Source organism: Salmo trutta, chromosome 40 (assembly GCF_901001165.1).
Source record: "Salmo trutta chromosome 40, fSalTru1.1, whole genome shotgun sequence".
NCBI classification, from domain to species: domain Eukaryota; kingdom Metazoa; phylum Chordata; class Actinopteri; order Salmoniformes; family Salmonidae; genus Salmo; species Salmo trutta.
In genome coordinates, this window is record NC_042996.1 from 9,833,571 (window position 1) to 9,845,835 (window position 12,265).

At 42.9% G+C, this 12,265-nt stretch overlaps 2 protein-coding genes across 2 annotated transcripts; one reads left to right on the forward strand and one right to left on the reverse strand.

The window, feature by feature from the left end:
• Nucleotides 1-25: 25 nt before the first annotated feature.
• On the forward strand, nt 26-6,337 carry LOC115179988 (hematopoietic lineage cell-specific protein-like). Its single transcript, XM_029741818.1, is given in 16 exon segments — nt 26-131; nt 1,034-1,114; nt 1,316-1,389; nt 1,788-1,917; nt 3,329-3,439; nt 3,539-3,593; nt 3,711-3,821; nt 3,940-4,050; nt 4,140-4,195; nt 4,336-4,405; nt 4,498-4,646; nt 4,715-4,948; nt 5,073-5,200; nt 5,202-5,233; nt 5,326-5,394; nt 5,589-6,337. Coding segments are annotated over 15 exon segments (1,545 nt in total). The 5' UTR covers nt 26-131; the 3' UTR covers nt 5,723-6,337.
• On the reverse strand, nt 6,332-8,253 carry llph (LLP homolog, long-term synaptic facilitation factor). The gene is made up of 3 exons (XM_029741819.1): nt 8,156-8,253; nt 7,059-7,287; nt 6,332-6,976 (listed from the first exon to the last, which is right to left on the reverse strand). Exons 2-3 carry the CDS (start codon nt 7,276-7,278, stop codon nt 6,807-6,809), a joined length of 390 nt encoding a protein of 129 aa, XP_029597679.1. The 5' UTR covers nt 7,279-7,287; nt 8,156-8,253; the 3' UTR covers nt 6,332-6,806.
• Nucleotides 8,254-12,265: the final 4,012 nt, after the last annotated feature.

Here is a 12,265-nt window from a genome sequence, read left to right on the forward strand (position 1 = left end):
TTATTATCGGCCACGCGCATTATTTCCTATATCAACAGTTTGCGTGACTCTATCCTCGTTCTGGTTGAGACTTGTGAAAATATACATTTCTGATATTATTGCATCAAGGAAATTTGTCTGGCAACGCAAAGGTACGTGTAATTACCATGACATGATGTTTCTTTGTTTGAATTAAGTATGTATCACCGTGATATTAGAATTTCTTAACGTGTCTATCTTTCAGGAAGTTGCAGATTAGTTCTGTACTGATCTCATCGGCTAACGTTACGTTATATTGTTTCAAAGGAAGGTCTAGCCTACTTGGAAGATATAAATAGTTACTGTGTAAATTATAGCCAACTTATGTTTAGTTGTACTACTATTTTGGGTAAATACAGACAAATTCAGGCAAAATGCACGCATCAAACAGGTGACTTTATATAAGCCAGATCCTTTTATCACCGTTATATTTTTTTTAAATATTTTGTATTACCTTATTACTAAACCAAAATGCCAAAAGCATGTCCTCAAGTTTACAACCTTTAGATATAGGCACAAATACCAGACTTTGATAGGATGTGTAGCTGACGGTAACCAACAGTTTGTGTGGTACAAGAACGCATCAGGTAGCCGACCTACATTACATCAACATCAGCCTGGACAGAGATACCCACCACTTCCATCAGGTTACTTTGTGTTTTGTTAAACTATTCATGAAAGATGATAGCGTGTTATTTTATGATGAGAGCACTGCACCTCAGTGCTGCATAAATAACTAAACTTCCTTTTTTGTGACCTCAGCAGAATGAGACCATATACTTGTGGTTAGCTGTCAGTTTTTCTACTGATGAAGGGGAAATGTTAAATCCCTTGAAGCTTATTTATATTTGCAGGTACAGGTGATTGTCCACAAGGTACATGCAGTGTTCAATAAAGCAGTGTTTCTCAACTTGTTTTTACACCAGGGACCAACAAGCTGTGGTCCCTCTTGTGTGCACACATACACTATACTTAGACTTACAGTACAAATCTTTTGTTTTGTTTCTCTTCCTAGATGTGGAAGTCAGTGGTGGGACACAACGTGAGCTTAAAGGTTGCAGAGGGGGATGACTGGGAGACCGACCCTGACTTTGAGGTTAGCTGCTGGGATGGAGGAAGCGAGGGTCCTTACGGAGCTAGTGTATTTACTAAAGCACTCTCTAATCAATATTTTCTCCCAGTGGAATTCATGTTTTGTTTGTGCTTGGTCCGTAACCGCCTCAGTCCTGTTTTCAACGACACCTTGGTCTTCAGACTACAGTTAGGTGATGAGAAGGACGTGTGTTCTGTGTTTCAGAATGATGTGTCAGAACAGGAACAGAGATGGGGGGCCAAGACCATTGAGGGGTCTGGTCGAAAAGAACACATCAGGTAACCATTGAACAGTAACTGGGGCTGGGTGGTCAGCCTGAGATGACCAGACCAGAAGTTACACATCAAAGACAGATCACAGGATGATTGGTGTATTATGCCGTTGGAGAGCTATGGGGGATGGTTAGCTCATCTGTGTATTGCTGCTTTAGCTCTGTAGAAACAGGAAAAGGAAGTGAAAACAGTGTGTAGGCTGTCAAGCAGTGAGTCTTACCTAATATGGGTTGGTGACTCAGTAAATCTAAAGGTTAGCCACAGACTAGTGTAACTATGTAGTCCCGGGGTCAGCAGATAATGTAAAATGGGAATAAAGTTATGCAACAAAGTTCTTATGTGTGTGTGTATGCGTGCATGTGTGTATTTCCATGCATGTGTGTGTGATCCCTTCATCTCCCCAGTGTATCAGAGCTGAGACAGAAGGTGTCCCAGGAGCATGAGGTGGGGAAGCAGAAGGAGCGAGCGGAGGCTCCCAAGGCCTCTTACGGTTACGGAGGGAAGTTTGGAGTGGAGAAAGACCGCATGGACAAGGTTAGGTTATAACATGTCATCATGTGATGTTCATACACTACATGACCTGCTCGTCGAACATCTCATTCCAAAAAATCATGGGCATTAAAATGGGGTTGCTCCCCCCTTTGCTGCTATAACAGCCTCCACTCTTCTGGGAATGCTTTCCACTAGATGTTGGAACATTGCTGCAGGGACTTGCTTCCATTCAGCCAAAACAGCATTAGTGAGGTTGGGTGATTAGGCCTGGCTCGCAGTCGGTGTTCCAAATGTGTTTGATGGGGTTGAGGTCAGGGCTCTGTGCAGGCCAGTCAAGTTCTTTCACAGCGATCTCGACAAAACATTTCTTTATGGACCTTGCTTTGTGCATGGGGACATTGTCATGCTTAAACAGGAAAGGGCCTTCTCCAAACTGTTACCACAAAGTTGGAAGCACAGAATCGTCTAGAATGTCATATGCTGTAGTGTTAAGATTTCCCTTCACTGGAACTAAGGGGCCTAGCCCGAACCATTAAAAACAGCCCCAGACCATTATTCCTCCTCCACGAAACTTTACAGTTGGCACTATGCATTGGAGCAGGTAGCGTTCTCCTGGCATCTGCCAAACCCAGATTCGTCCGTCAGACCGCTAGATGGTGAAGCGTGATTCATCACTCCAGAGAACGTGTTTCCACTGCTTCAGAGTTCAATGGCGGTGAGCTTTACACCACTCCAGCCAACGCTTGGCATTACGCATGGTGATCTTAGGCTTGTGTGCGGCTGCTCGGCCATGGGAACCCATTTCATGAAGCTCCGGATGAACAGTTCTTGTGCTGATGTTGCTTCCAGAAGCAGTTTAGAACTCTGCGGTCCCGTTCTATGAGCTTTTGTGGCCTACCACTTTACGGCAGAGAAGTTGCTCCTAGAAGTTTCCACATTTGCTTTAACAGCTCTAGCGGGGCAGCAATTTGATGGACGAACTTGTTGGAAAGGTGGCATCCTATGACGATGCCACATTGAAAGTCACTGAGCTCTTCAGTAAGGCCATTCTACTGCCAATGTTTGTCTATGGAGATTGCATGGTTGTGTGCTTGATTTTATACCCCTTGCAGCAACGGTTGTGGCTGAAATAGCCGAATCCACAAATTTGAAGGGGTGTCCACATACTTTTGTATATATATATATATATATATATATATATATATATATATATATATATATATATATATATATATATATATATATATAGTGTATTTTGCTCATAAGGTCTTCAGTCAAGTCCAAATAACGCATCAAGCACAAGGCTTCCTCTAATGCAGTGCTGCTCACCCCAAAACATATGCTGTCAGACAGTACAGTTGTGTGTGCTGACTTATTGCAACTTTTATGGACTTCAACAGTTTATCAAAGATAATTTCCGGTGTTGATGTATTATGTGTGTGTAATTACCCAGGGGGCAGTGGGGCATGGCTACGTGGCGCAGGTGGAGCAGCACTCATCCCAGACCGATGCAAAGAGAGGATTCGGGGGGAAATTTGGAGTGCAGAAAGACCGTGTGGATAAGGTGAGGAAACTATACTCTTACTGACAAAGATATCACAGGATTTGATGAACAGGGTGAGGGATCGTCCTGGTAATGAACATTCCTTCTCTCTTCCTGTAGTCTGCCATGGGTTTTGAATACAAGGGAGAGGTGGAGCAGCATACATCTCAGAAAGGTACAGCCTTAAGGACGTCTAATACACATACTTTCTGATTTCCAAGTAAGTCGACTGCATGTTGTTATCCTACCCAGATACTCCTGGCATACCTCTCACCCTGCTTTTATCTTTCAGACTATTCAAAGGGGTTTGGAGGGAAGTTTGGGGTGGAGAAGGAGAAAGTGGACAAGGCTGCCTTAGGTTACGACTACAAGGGAGAGACTGAGAAGCACCAGTCTCAGAAAGGTTAGAGTGGTACTGTACTGTGGGCTGTTTGTAGGTAGAAACGTTTTTTCGTCAATTATTCATATTAGATTTCTAGTTCATATTTGAAACAACCTCATCCCTCACTCTCCCTCACCAGACTATTCAAAGGGTTTTGGAGGGAAGTTTGGGGTGGAGAAGGAGAAAGTGGACAAGGCTGCTTTAGGTTACGACTACAAGGGAGAGACAGAGAAGCATGAGTCACAGAAAGGTCAGTTACTCACAATTGTAACCACAGCTGTGTTTGTAAAAGTCAAGGACCATGTCCACATTAAACTGACCTTTGATCTCCACGTTCAGACTATGCCAAGGGCTTTGGGGGACGCTATGGAGTCCAGACAGACCGCATGGATAAAGTGAGTCTTTCTTGACCCTGAAGGCTCAGGATGACAGTAATTATTGATGCATTTTACATTGACCTGTACAAACACACTCAGGCTATGAGGCTTACTCATTGATTGGAATTATGGTTCCCCAATCCCCATTCACTCTATAGAGTGCAGTGGCCTTCACAGACATGGAATCCCCTACCTCAGCCTATGAGAAGACACTACCATTGGAGGCATGTAAGTATGTGCTTTATAGTTCCTCATAAACATTTAGTTCTCAAGTTCAAAGAGGAAAATATGTTTTTTGCTTTTCCTGTCTGTCTGTGCAGCAAGTGCAGGGGCAGGCAACCTGAAGGCTCGCTTTGAGAACTTGGCTCGGTCATCAGACGAGGAGAACAGAAAGCGAGCGGAGGAGGAGAGAGCCAGGAGACAGGCTAGAGAGAAGAGAGAGCAGGAGGAGGCACGACGCAGACAACAGGTACTGCAATAAAAATGTTACTCCAATAAACATGCACACACTGACACAGCGGTATGTATCTCTTGTAGGAACAGAACAGCAGGGAGGAGGAAGCAGAGCAGCATCAGCCTCCACCTGTTGAAGAGCAGAGACCTCCACCTGTTGAAGAGCAGAGACCTCCACCTATTGAAGAGCAGAGACCTCCACCTGTTGAAGAGCAGAGACCTCCACCTGTTGAAGAGACCAACAGGAAGCCCCAACCACCACAGCTGCCCACTGCCAGGGCATTGCCTCAGTTACCAAGAGATGAACCTGAGCCAGTGGTAGATAGCTCTGATTTAATTCAATGCAACTCACGGATGACCTAAAAACTGTCATTTCTTCTACACTACAATGTAATAAAATGAATTGCTGAAATTCACACCTACTCATTTTCTGTGGTCTCAGGAGGAAGAGGAGGAGCCAGTCTATGACCAGCCCCCGTGCCTGCCCCCACGGTCAAGTGACCTGCTGGAGGCGGAGCCACCTCAGGAGCAGACCCCATCAGAACCAGAGCAGGAGGATGAGGGAGAGTATCTCACCAGTACCTTTCCCAGAACCTGATCCAGGTCAGTGTGCCACACCCAGTGGGGTAGAGGGGTTGGGTAACCCATTACTGTGTCATATCAAAGACTGACCCTTCCATGTGTTCCTTCTACAGCTGTGGATAATGACTATGAGGACCTGACATGCGGTCAGACAGCAGTGGCCATTTATGACTACCAGGGAGGTAGGTAGTTTACTGTCTCAATGACTGCGTTGTGATATGTCACAATTCTCATCTATGTCTTGGTCATACTGTGATGTTGTTACTTCCATTGTGGATCAATACAGAAATCAATGTGAAATCAATTGCTCAACACAGAAGTCTATAAACCCTTTCGGAGACAAAATCCTAAACTAATGTTATTCTCACACATGAAGAGGCAGATGATGAGATCTCCTTCAACCCGGATGATGTCATCACCAACATAGAGATGGTGGACGAAGGCTGGTGGAAGGGACAGTGTCACGGACGCTTTGGACTTTTCCCTGCTACGTTCGTGAAAATGATGTAGTGAGCGTGCCTATAGTCTCCAACACACAGACATATACCTGAGCCCATAGGACCTGTGGGTCTTTTCACAGGGGGAACATCAGCATATTGATCCTATCTGACAGGTATAGTTTGATTGTACCATGGGAGAATCTCAATTGCATACTCCTCTATCCTCACTTTCTCAATAGCCATTGGAGAAGGGACCTCTGGCTTTCTCATCCAATGGGTTTTGAGGTGAGGACGCAAGGAGTATACAATTGAAATTCTCCCCATGTGTTTTCTAATCAATTGATTTATATCCGGTCAGTAGTCATGACATATAATGGACAGTCATTGTGCTTCATATTGCTCAGGGTGGGATGCAGGCCTTCCCCTTTATAAAAGTTGATTGCTAAATGATCCAGTAATATTCTCATACACTTGCATTTCAAAGGATTATCTAAGTCACTTAGCTATGGAATGTTATGTTTAAAAATAATAATTAACTACAGAGAATTGTATTTTGGCTATTGATGGAATTCAACTTCAATTACATGTTCATATGTAAGCAAAGCAAAATATCTGAAACACCAGGTTAAAAAGGTTCTTTCTAGAATCAACTGCATGTAATCAATAAAATGTCAATGTACAGAAACACATTTATTTACTCCAACGTGACAGCCAGAAGATTACATGGACAGTTTGTTACATGTATAATGAATGTCTTTGTAATGATGGGCTAGGCTACAGGAAGAGCAAATCAAACAGGAATGGAGCTACCAACAACAGGTAGCATTATTGGGGTAAAATGTAAAGAATCTACCATATTTTCTTCTGTATACCACAGCAATAAGAAAACATGGCCTTCATTCAAGTGAAGTATGTCAATGCAGTACTATACCATTGTGCCCAAAAATACAACTCTGTTGTTTCCTTTCATACATTAAAATGGGCTTACAGACAATGGGTTGCACAATATAGATCATTTGCCTCATATCACCATTTAACTTGAACACAAGGCAACTCAAGTCCACAAAGATCATGTATTCAATCTCCGATACATGATATTCAAGGCTCATGTGTGTCACAGGTTCTAAGTCAGAAGTCCTTTGGTTTTCTCCAGGCTACCAGGCAATGCCCTTCTTTTTTTTGTTGGCCTTTCCTCCCGATTTCTTAGTCATGCGTTTGCCTTTCAGTTTCTTGGCCTGTCGTTGGCTCATCCATGTTGGGTACTGTCCGTGCTCGTCCAATTGGGTCGTCTTACTGCGCTTGCTGTCCATGTCCATCTTTCCATCTGAAAAGCAAAAATCAAAAGGTGTCAAAACTCAAGACATTGGAAACGATACAAAATGCTTGATCTATGTGTGTGTTCTCACCATCGACTTCCTCTCCCTCCATGTCTACATCCACTTTCTTCTCCTTTATCTTGCCAGCTGGCACCACTGTAGCTATGTCCTGAATGTCATTCATGGAGATCTCTCCTGTGCCACCGTGGGCCAAGGCTTGCTTCAGCCGAGCCAGTTCCTTAGGGGCGTTCTTCGCTCTCTTCACAGCACGCATCTTCCGCTTCCATTTGCTTCGCAGACTTTTGGCCATTTTAAAGTTCTGAAAGACAGGGTTACATAATGGAAACACAGATCCACTTGCATAAGACATCTCGACTGGCTTTAACTATAGTTCAGTGACAGTCCCTGCAGAGCCATACATTGCACCTGTACACAGCCCATCTGTAAATAGCCCACCCAACTACCTCATCCCCATGTTTTTTTTTCTTCTCCTTTGCACCCCTGCATCTCTACTTGCACATTCATCTTCTGCACATATATCACTCCAGTGTTTAATTTCTAAATTGTAATTATTTCGCCACTATGGCCTATTTATTGCCTTACCTCCCTAATCTGACTACATTTGCACACACTGTATATAGACTTTTCTATTGTGTTATTGACTGTACGTTTGTTTATCCCATGTGTAATTCTTTGTTGTTTGTGTCGCACTGCTTGGCTTTATCTTGGCCAGGTCGCAGTTGTTCTCAACTGGCCTACCTGGTTAAATAAAGGTGAAATAAAATAAAACATACGATTGAGTTCTTGGCTCATGTAAACAACACTCATGCCATCAACTCCCACCATGCCACGTTAGCTAGCCAGCAAAGACATTCGTCTAGCCCAAATACCCCTCAATCATAACTCGAGGTTCTTGTATAATTAATCATGATGAATTGCCGTTAAACTGTTCATGATTTTACTGTCCTTGCAAGACTCCACATAAACAGTCAAATTAGCTAGCTGGAGTACTTAGCTAGCTTTTAGCTAACGTGGCTAATAGCTACCTTGCTAAAGAAAACGGATTGTTTTAAAACAATCGATCTGCCTATACCATTCGATGTTTTTGTACTTCAATAACTAGTATTCGGTGTACTCAATTTACTCGTATGTATGGTATTGTAAAAAATAAAAGCACGTTAACATACATAGACGCAGATGTATTCTCCGTACAGTTGATACGCAGGCAGCACACACGTGTTTGTATTTTCGACAACCGTAAAGCACGTCAGACGGTCGTTATGTTGGACACATTTGCGACAACTTACGTCCTCTTAATTTACTATCATACTGTGACCTCGTATTGATTTAATCGAAAACCTACAACCTACATATTTAGTGTAATACATTATCATTGGTGGATAACCGACGAACTTCCCGATGCACTTTATTCTCAATTTATCGATACGTATTATCAGCTATTCTGGTGCAGTTCACAGTTCTTTCAGGAGATGGCGAGCTCATTCTATACTGCAAGCCAAAGCCACCTGAGTCTCATTAATGATCATCCAATTATCCACAAATTCACATCTGCTCCAGAACAAGTGTGTTGAACCACTTTGACCTCTGTCTGCAAAAACAAAGGGCAAACAAAAAGCAAAGTATGTGAGTACAGTAAATTAGAAATGATATGTTATACCATCACAACAATTGAATGATCTACAACCATTCAAGAAAAATACATTATTGTTGGCATGGTTGAATTGTCTTTGTACTATTTCAAATGAAGAATTTGCAAGTCTGCAGTTTCTTCTGGGACGGCAGGTCATCTAGCGAAACCCATGAGAGCGATTGGGGTGTAAAATCCAAGGGCAGGTCCTATTTTAGCCCCACTTGGGGCATGGCCCTACATACAGTAGGCCCCCACTCTTCCCTAGGAGATGTGAGTTGAGCCCTGCACTTTTCCAGCTGACCTCCTCGGCTCCATGCTCACGCAAGTGGGGGCCAACCAGCCCCAACTGCTCCCTCTTTCCTCTTCACATCCCAGAGGAACATTGTATTCGGTGCAGCCCCTCCTCAGCCCCAGCCCCTCAGCTTCTGTGAACTAAAATAGCAGCTCGGCACAGCAGGAGCCATGCCCGGCGAGAAGGTCCTGTCATGTCCCTAAAAAAGATCCAGGATGGACAAAAACCTATTTGGAGCCTTGGGCCAAATTGGGGTTCCTGGTTCACACTCAAAGTAAACAGTTGGTGGGGAGAAAACAAACTCAGGCGCTGACCCTGGCCTACACCCACAGTGGGGGTTGTCAGAACCCCTTATTTTGTGAGATGGAAAAAGAGAGAAAGAAAAGGGAAAACAGAAATCCCTCGTACTGACCTGGGCCAGATTCACAAAACACTGATTACGCAAAAAAGTAAACTTTTTTGTTGTTGTAATTTGATCCCCCTTTTCTCCCCAATTTCATGATATCCAATTACGATCTTGTCTCATTGCTGCAATTCCCCAACGAGGCCAAGGTCGAGTCAAGCGTCCCCTGAAACATGACCCGCTAACCACGCTTCTTATCACCTGCCCGCTTAACCCGGAAGCCAGCTGCACCAATGTATTGAAGGAAACACTGTTCAACTGATGACCGAAGTCAGCCTGCAGGTGCCCGCCCCACCACAAAGAGTCGCTATAGCGCAATGAGCCAAGTAAAGCCCCCCTGGCCAAACCCTTCCCTAACCCGGACGACGCTGGGACAATTGTGTGCCTTCCTATGGGATTCCTGGTTGTGACAGCCGGTTGTGACACAGCCTGGGATCAAACCCCAGGCTGTAGTGACGCCGCAACACTGCGATGCTTTTCTTTCTAACTTCTCAAATATCTTCTTACAAGTCTTCTTAAGATGTTTGTTGCTAGGCAACTGATTTAGCTAGCTCTCTAGCTAGCAATGGCAATCATGTTAGCATATTTCGTACAGAGATTACTGTTCTAAAACATATTCTTGGGTTTAAAATAATCAATAATTAAACTTTCAGATGAAGTTTGTGAGTGAATTATACATGTTCAATTGCTTTCATGAGCTTATTCTCTCATAGCCCTGAGTTTAAGACAAGCTATCTTGAAATTAAGAACATTTACAAAAGCTTTATTTTCAAGAATCTCTTAACTTTTTGCTTAAGGAGAAACATAAGAAATAGCGCAAGAACATTTCCAATATCCTTTTTGAGAAATGGCAACTAATGTTTAGCTTTCTTCTTTAGTCTATAGTTAAGGAGAAAAGCTCAGTTAAGAAGACATTTCTTCTTAAGAAGGTTTTGTGAATCTGGGCCCAGGTGACATCACCCTTGACAACCAGCTGAGGTCCCTGTACCCATGGTGGTATTAGTGTTTTGACTCCCCCAATTAGGACCCTATTACTGCAGAGAATGGGTCTGTGTGCGTAGAGTAATTAAGTCCCAGGGCATCATGTTCAGAAAGAGGCAGGGTCTACACACACACACACACACACACACACACACACACACACACACACACACACACACACACACACACACACAGGAGAGCAGGTGGCACCGTCTTAAGAGGGCAGAGTAAACAAGAGGGCTGTCCTTTCAAGGAAGACAAAAAGGAAAGCCTCGTCTGTGACTGAATATAAAAGGCTAATAGACTCTCTTCTGCCAAGTTAATGGAAATATTCTGCATTTGATACCCAAAAGCAGAGTTGTATTCCTTACAAGTTTAAATGAAATAGCCATTGGTGTACATACTAATATAACAGTAGTTGTATTTGTGCTCAGGTCTAGGTGTGTTCAGATGAACAGTAGAAATCAAAGTTATCCTATTGGCTACTACAACATAGTTCTAAAGCCCTAAACATAGTTCTAAAGCTCTTTGCCTCTTTAGAAAGCAGATCAAATCTTACTTGGCATATTTTCGTGAGCATGAGCGGTAGCCCAGGACATTTGACAGACTATGGCCCCTTCTTCCAAATATGCTTGTTGATCCAATACGCAGTAGTTACTCATCCAAAAAAACACGTTGATGGAGCGATTCCCAAATCCATAGTGAGGGATATGAATTGGCAATCAGTGGCCAGGCACTGGGGGCTGCCTTTAGCATTCAGGTCAGGACTGACAGACCATCTGTTTCTGTTTTCTGAGAACAGTTCTGTTACTGTGCAGCACACCTCAAAGCCTCACTCTGCTGGATTCAGATGTTGTTGAATAGGCTACTTTGCATTTGGTTTCTTATATAACCGTTTATATGGATCATTACTTGCAAAGACAGATGTATTACACTGACAAGGTTATATGACGTAAGATGACTCAACAATATTATAAATAAAAGGATGTTGTTTATACAGGGCTTTAAGATTTCAAATGATTTGAGATTTTCACATTAAGGGTTATTGCAGTGGTAAGAAACATTTGTATTATAAAGTATTCAATAAAAATAATGATTGTAGTGCATCTAATTTGAATATAGCCAAAATGACCTAAGGGAGAATTTGGTGTAGCCGTAGTATTCATTATGTGATGTTTTGTTTTAGCAGATGCTCTTATCCAGAGCGACTTACAGGAGCAATTAGGGTTAACTGTCTTGCTCAAAGGCACAGACAGATTTTTTACCTAGTCGGCTCAGGGATTGGAACCAGCAACCTTTTGGTTACTTGCCCAACGCTCTTAACGGCTCGGCTACCTGGCGCTCATGATGTGTAACGTGAACCTGTTGAACCAGGCACTGTGGAATTGGAGGGAGGGAGGTGAGCGTTTACCTAGACTACCTCGTCTCCCAGGGCGACGGATGGCGCAGGATGAGAGACAAAGAGCAAAGGACCAAGCCCACGTGAGCAGACAGGTATTTGACCTCTGCAGGGAAGAAATACCTCCTTATTTCCTGTTTAGCTATATGTGTTATATACTTCCAGTGGTGGAAAAAGTACCCAACTGTCATACTTGAGTAAAAGTAAAGATACCTTAATAGAAAATGACTCAAGTAAAAGTAAAAGTCACCCAGTAAAATTCTACTTGAGTAAAAGTCTAAAAGTATTTGGTTTAAAATATACTTAAGTATCAAAAGTAAAAGTATAAATAATTTCAAATTCCCTATATTAAGCAAACCAGATGGAACCATTTTATTTTTTATTTACGGAAGCCAGGGGCACACTCCAACACTCAGACATAATTTACAAACTAAGCATGTGTGTTTAGTGAGTCTGCCAGATCAGAGGCAGGGGATGACCAGGGATGTTCTGTTGATAAGTGTGTGAATTTGACTATTTTCCAGTCCTGCTAAGTATTTAAAATGTAACAAGTACTTTTGGGTGTCAAGGA

Excerpts from the sequence above, each read along its gene's own strand:
- llph (XM_029741819.1), bottom strand. The coding sequence starts at position 7,278 with ATGGCCAAAAGTCTGCGAAGCAAATGGAAGCGGAAGATGCGTGCTGTG. Across the intron at positions 6,977-7,058 it reads GGAGGGAGAGGAAGTCGATG|ATGGAAAGATGGACATGGAC; the intron begins GTGAGAACACAC and ends TTTGCTTTTCAG.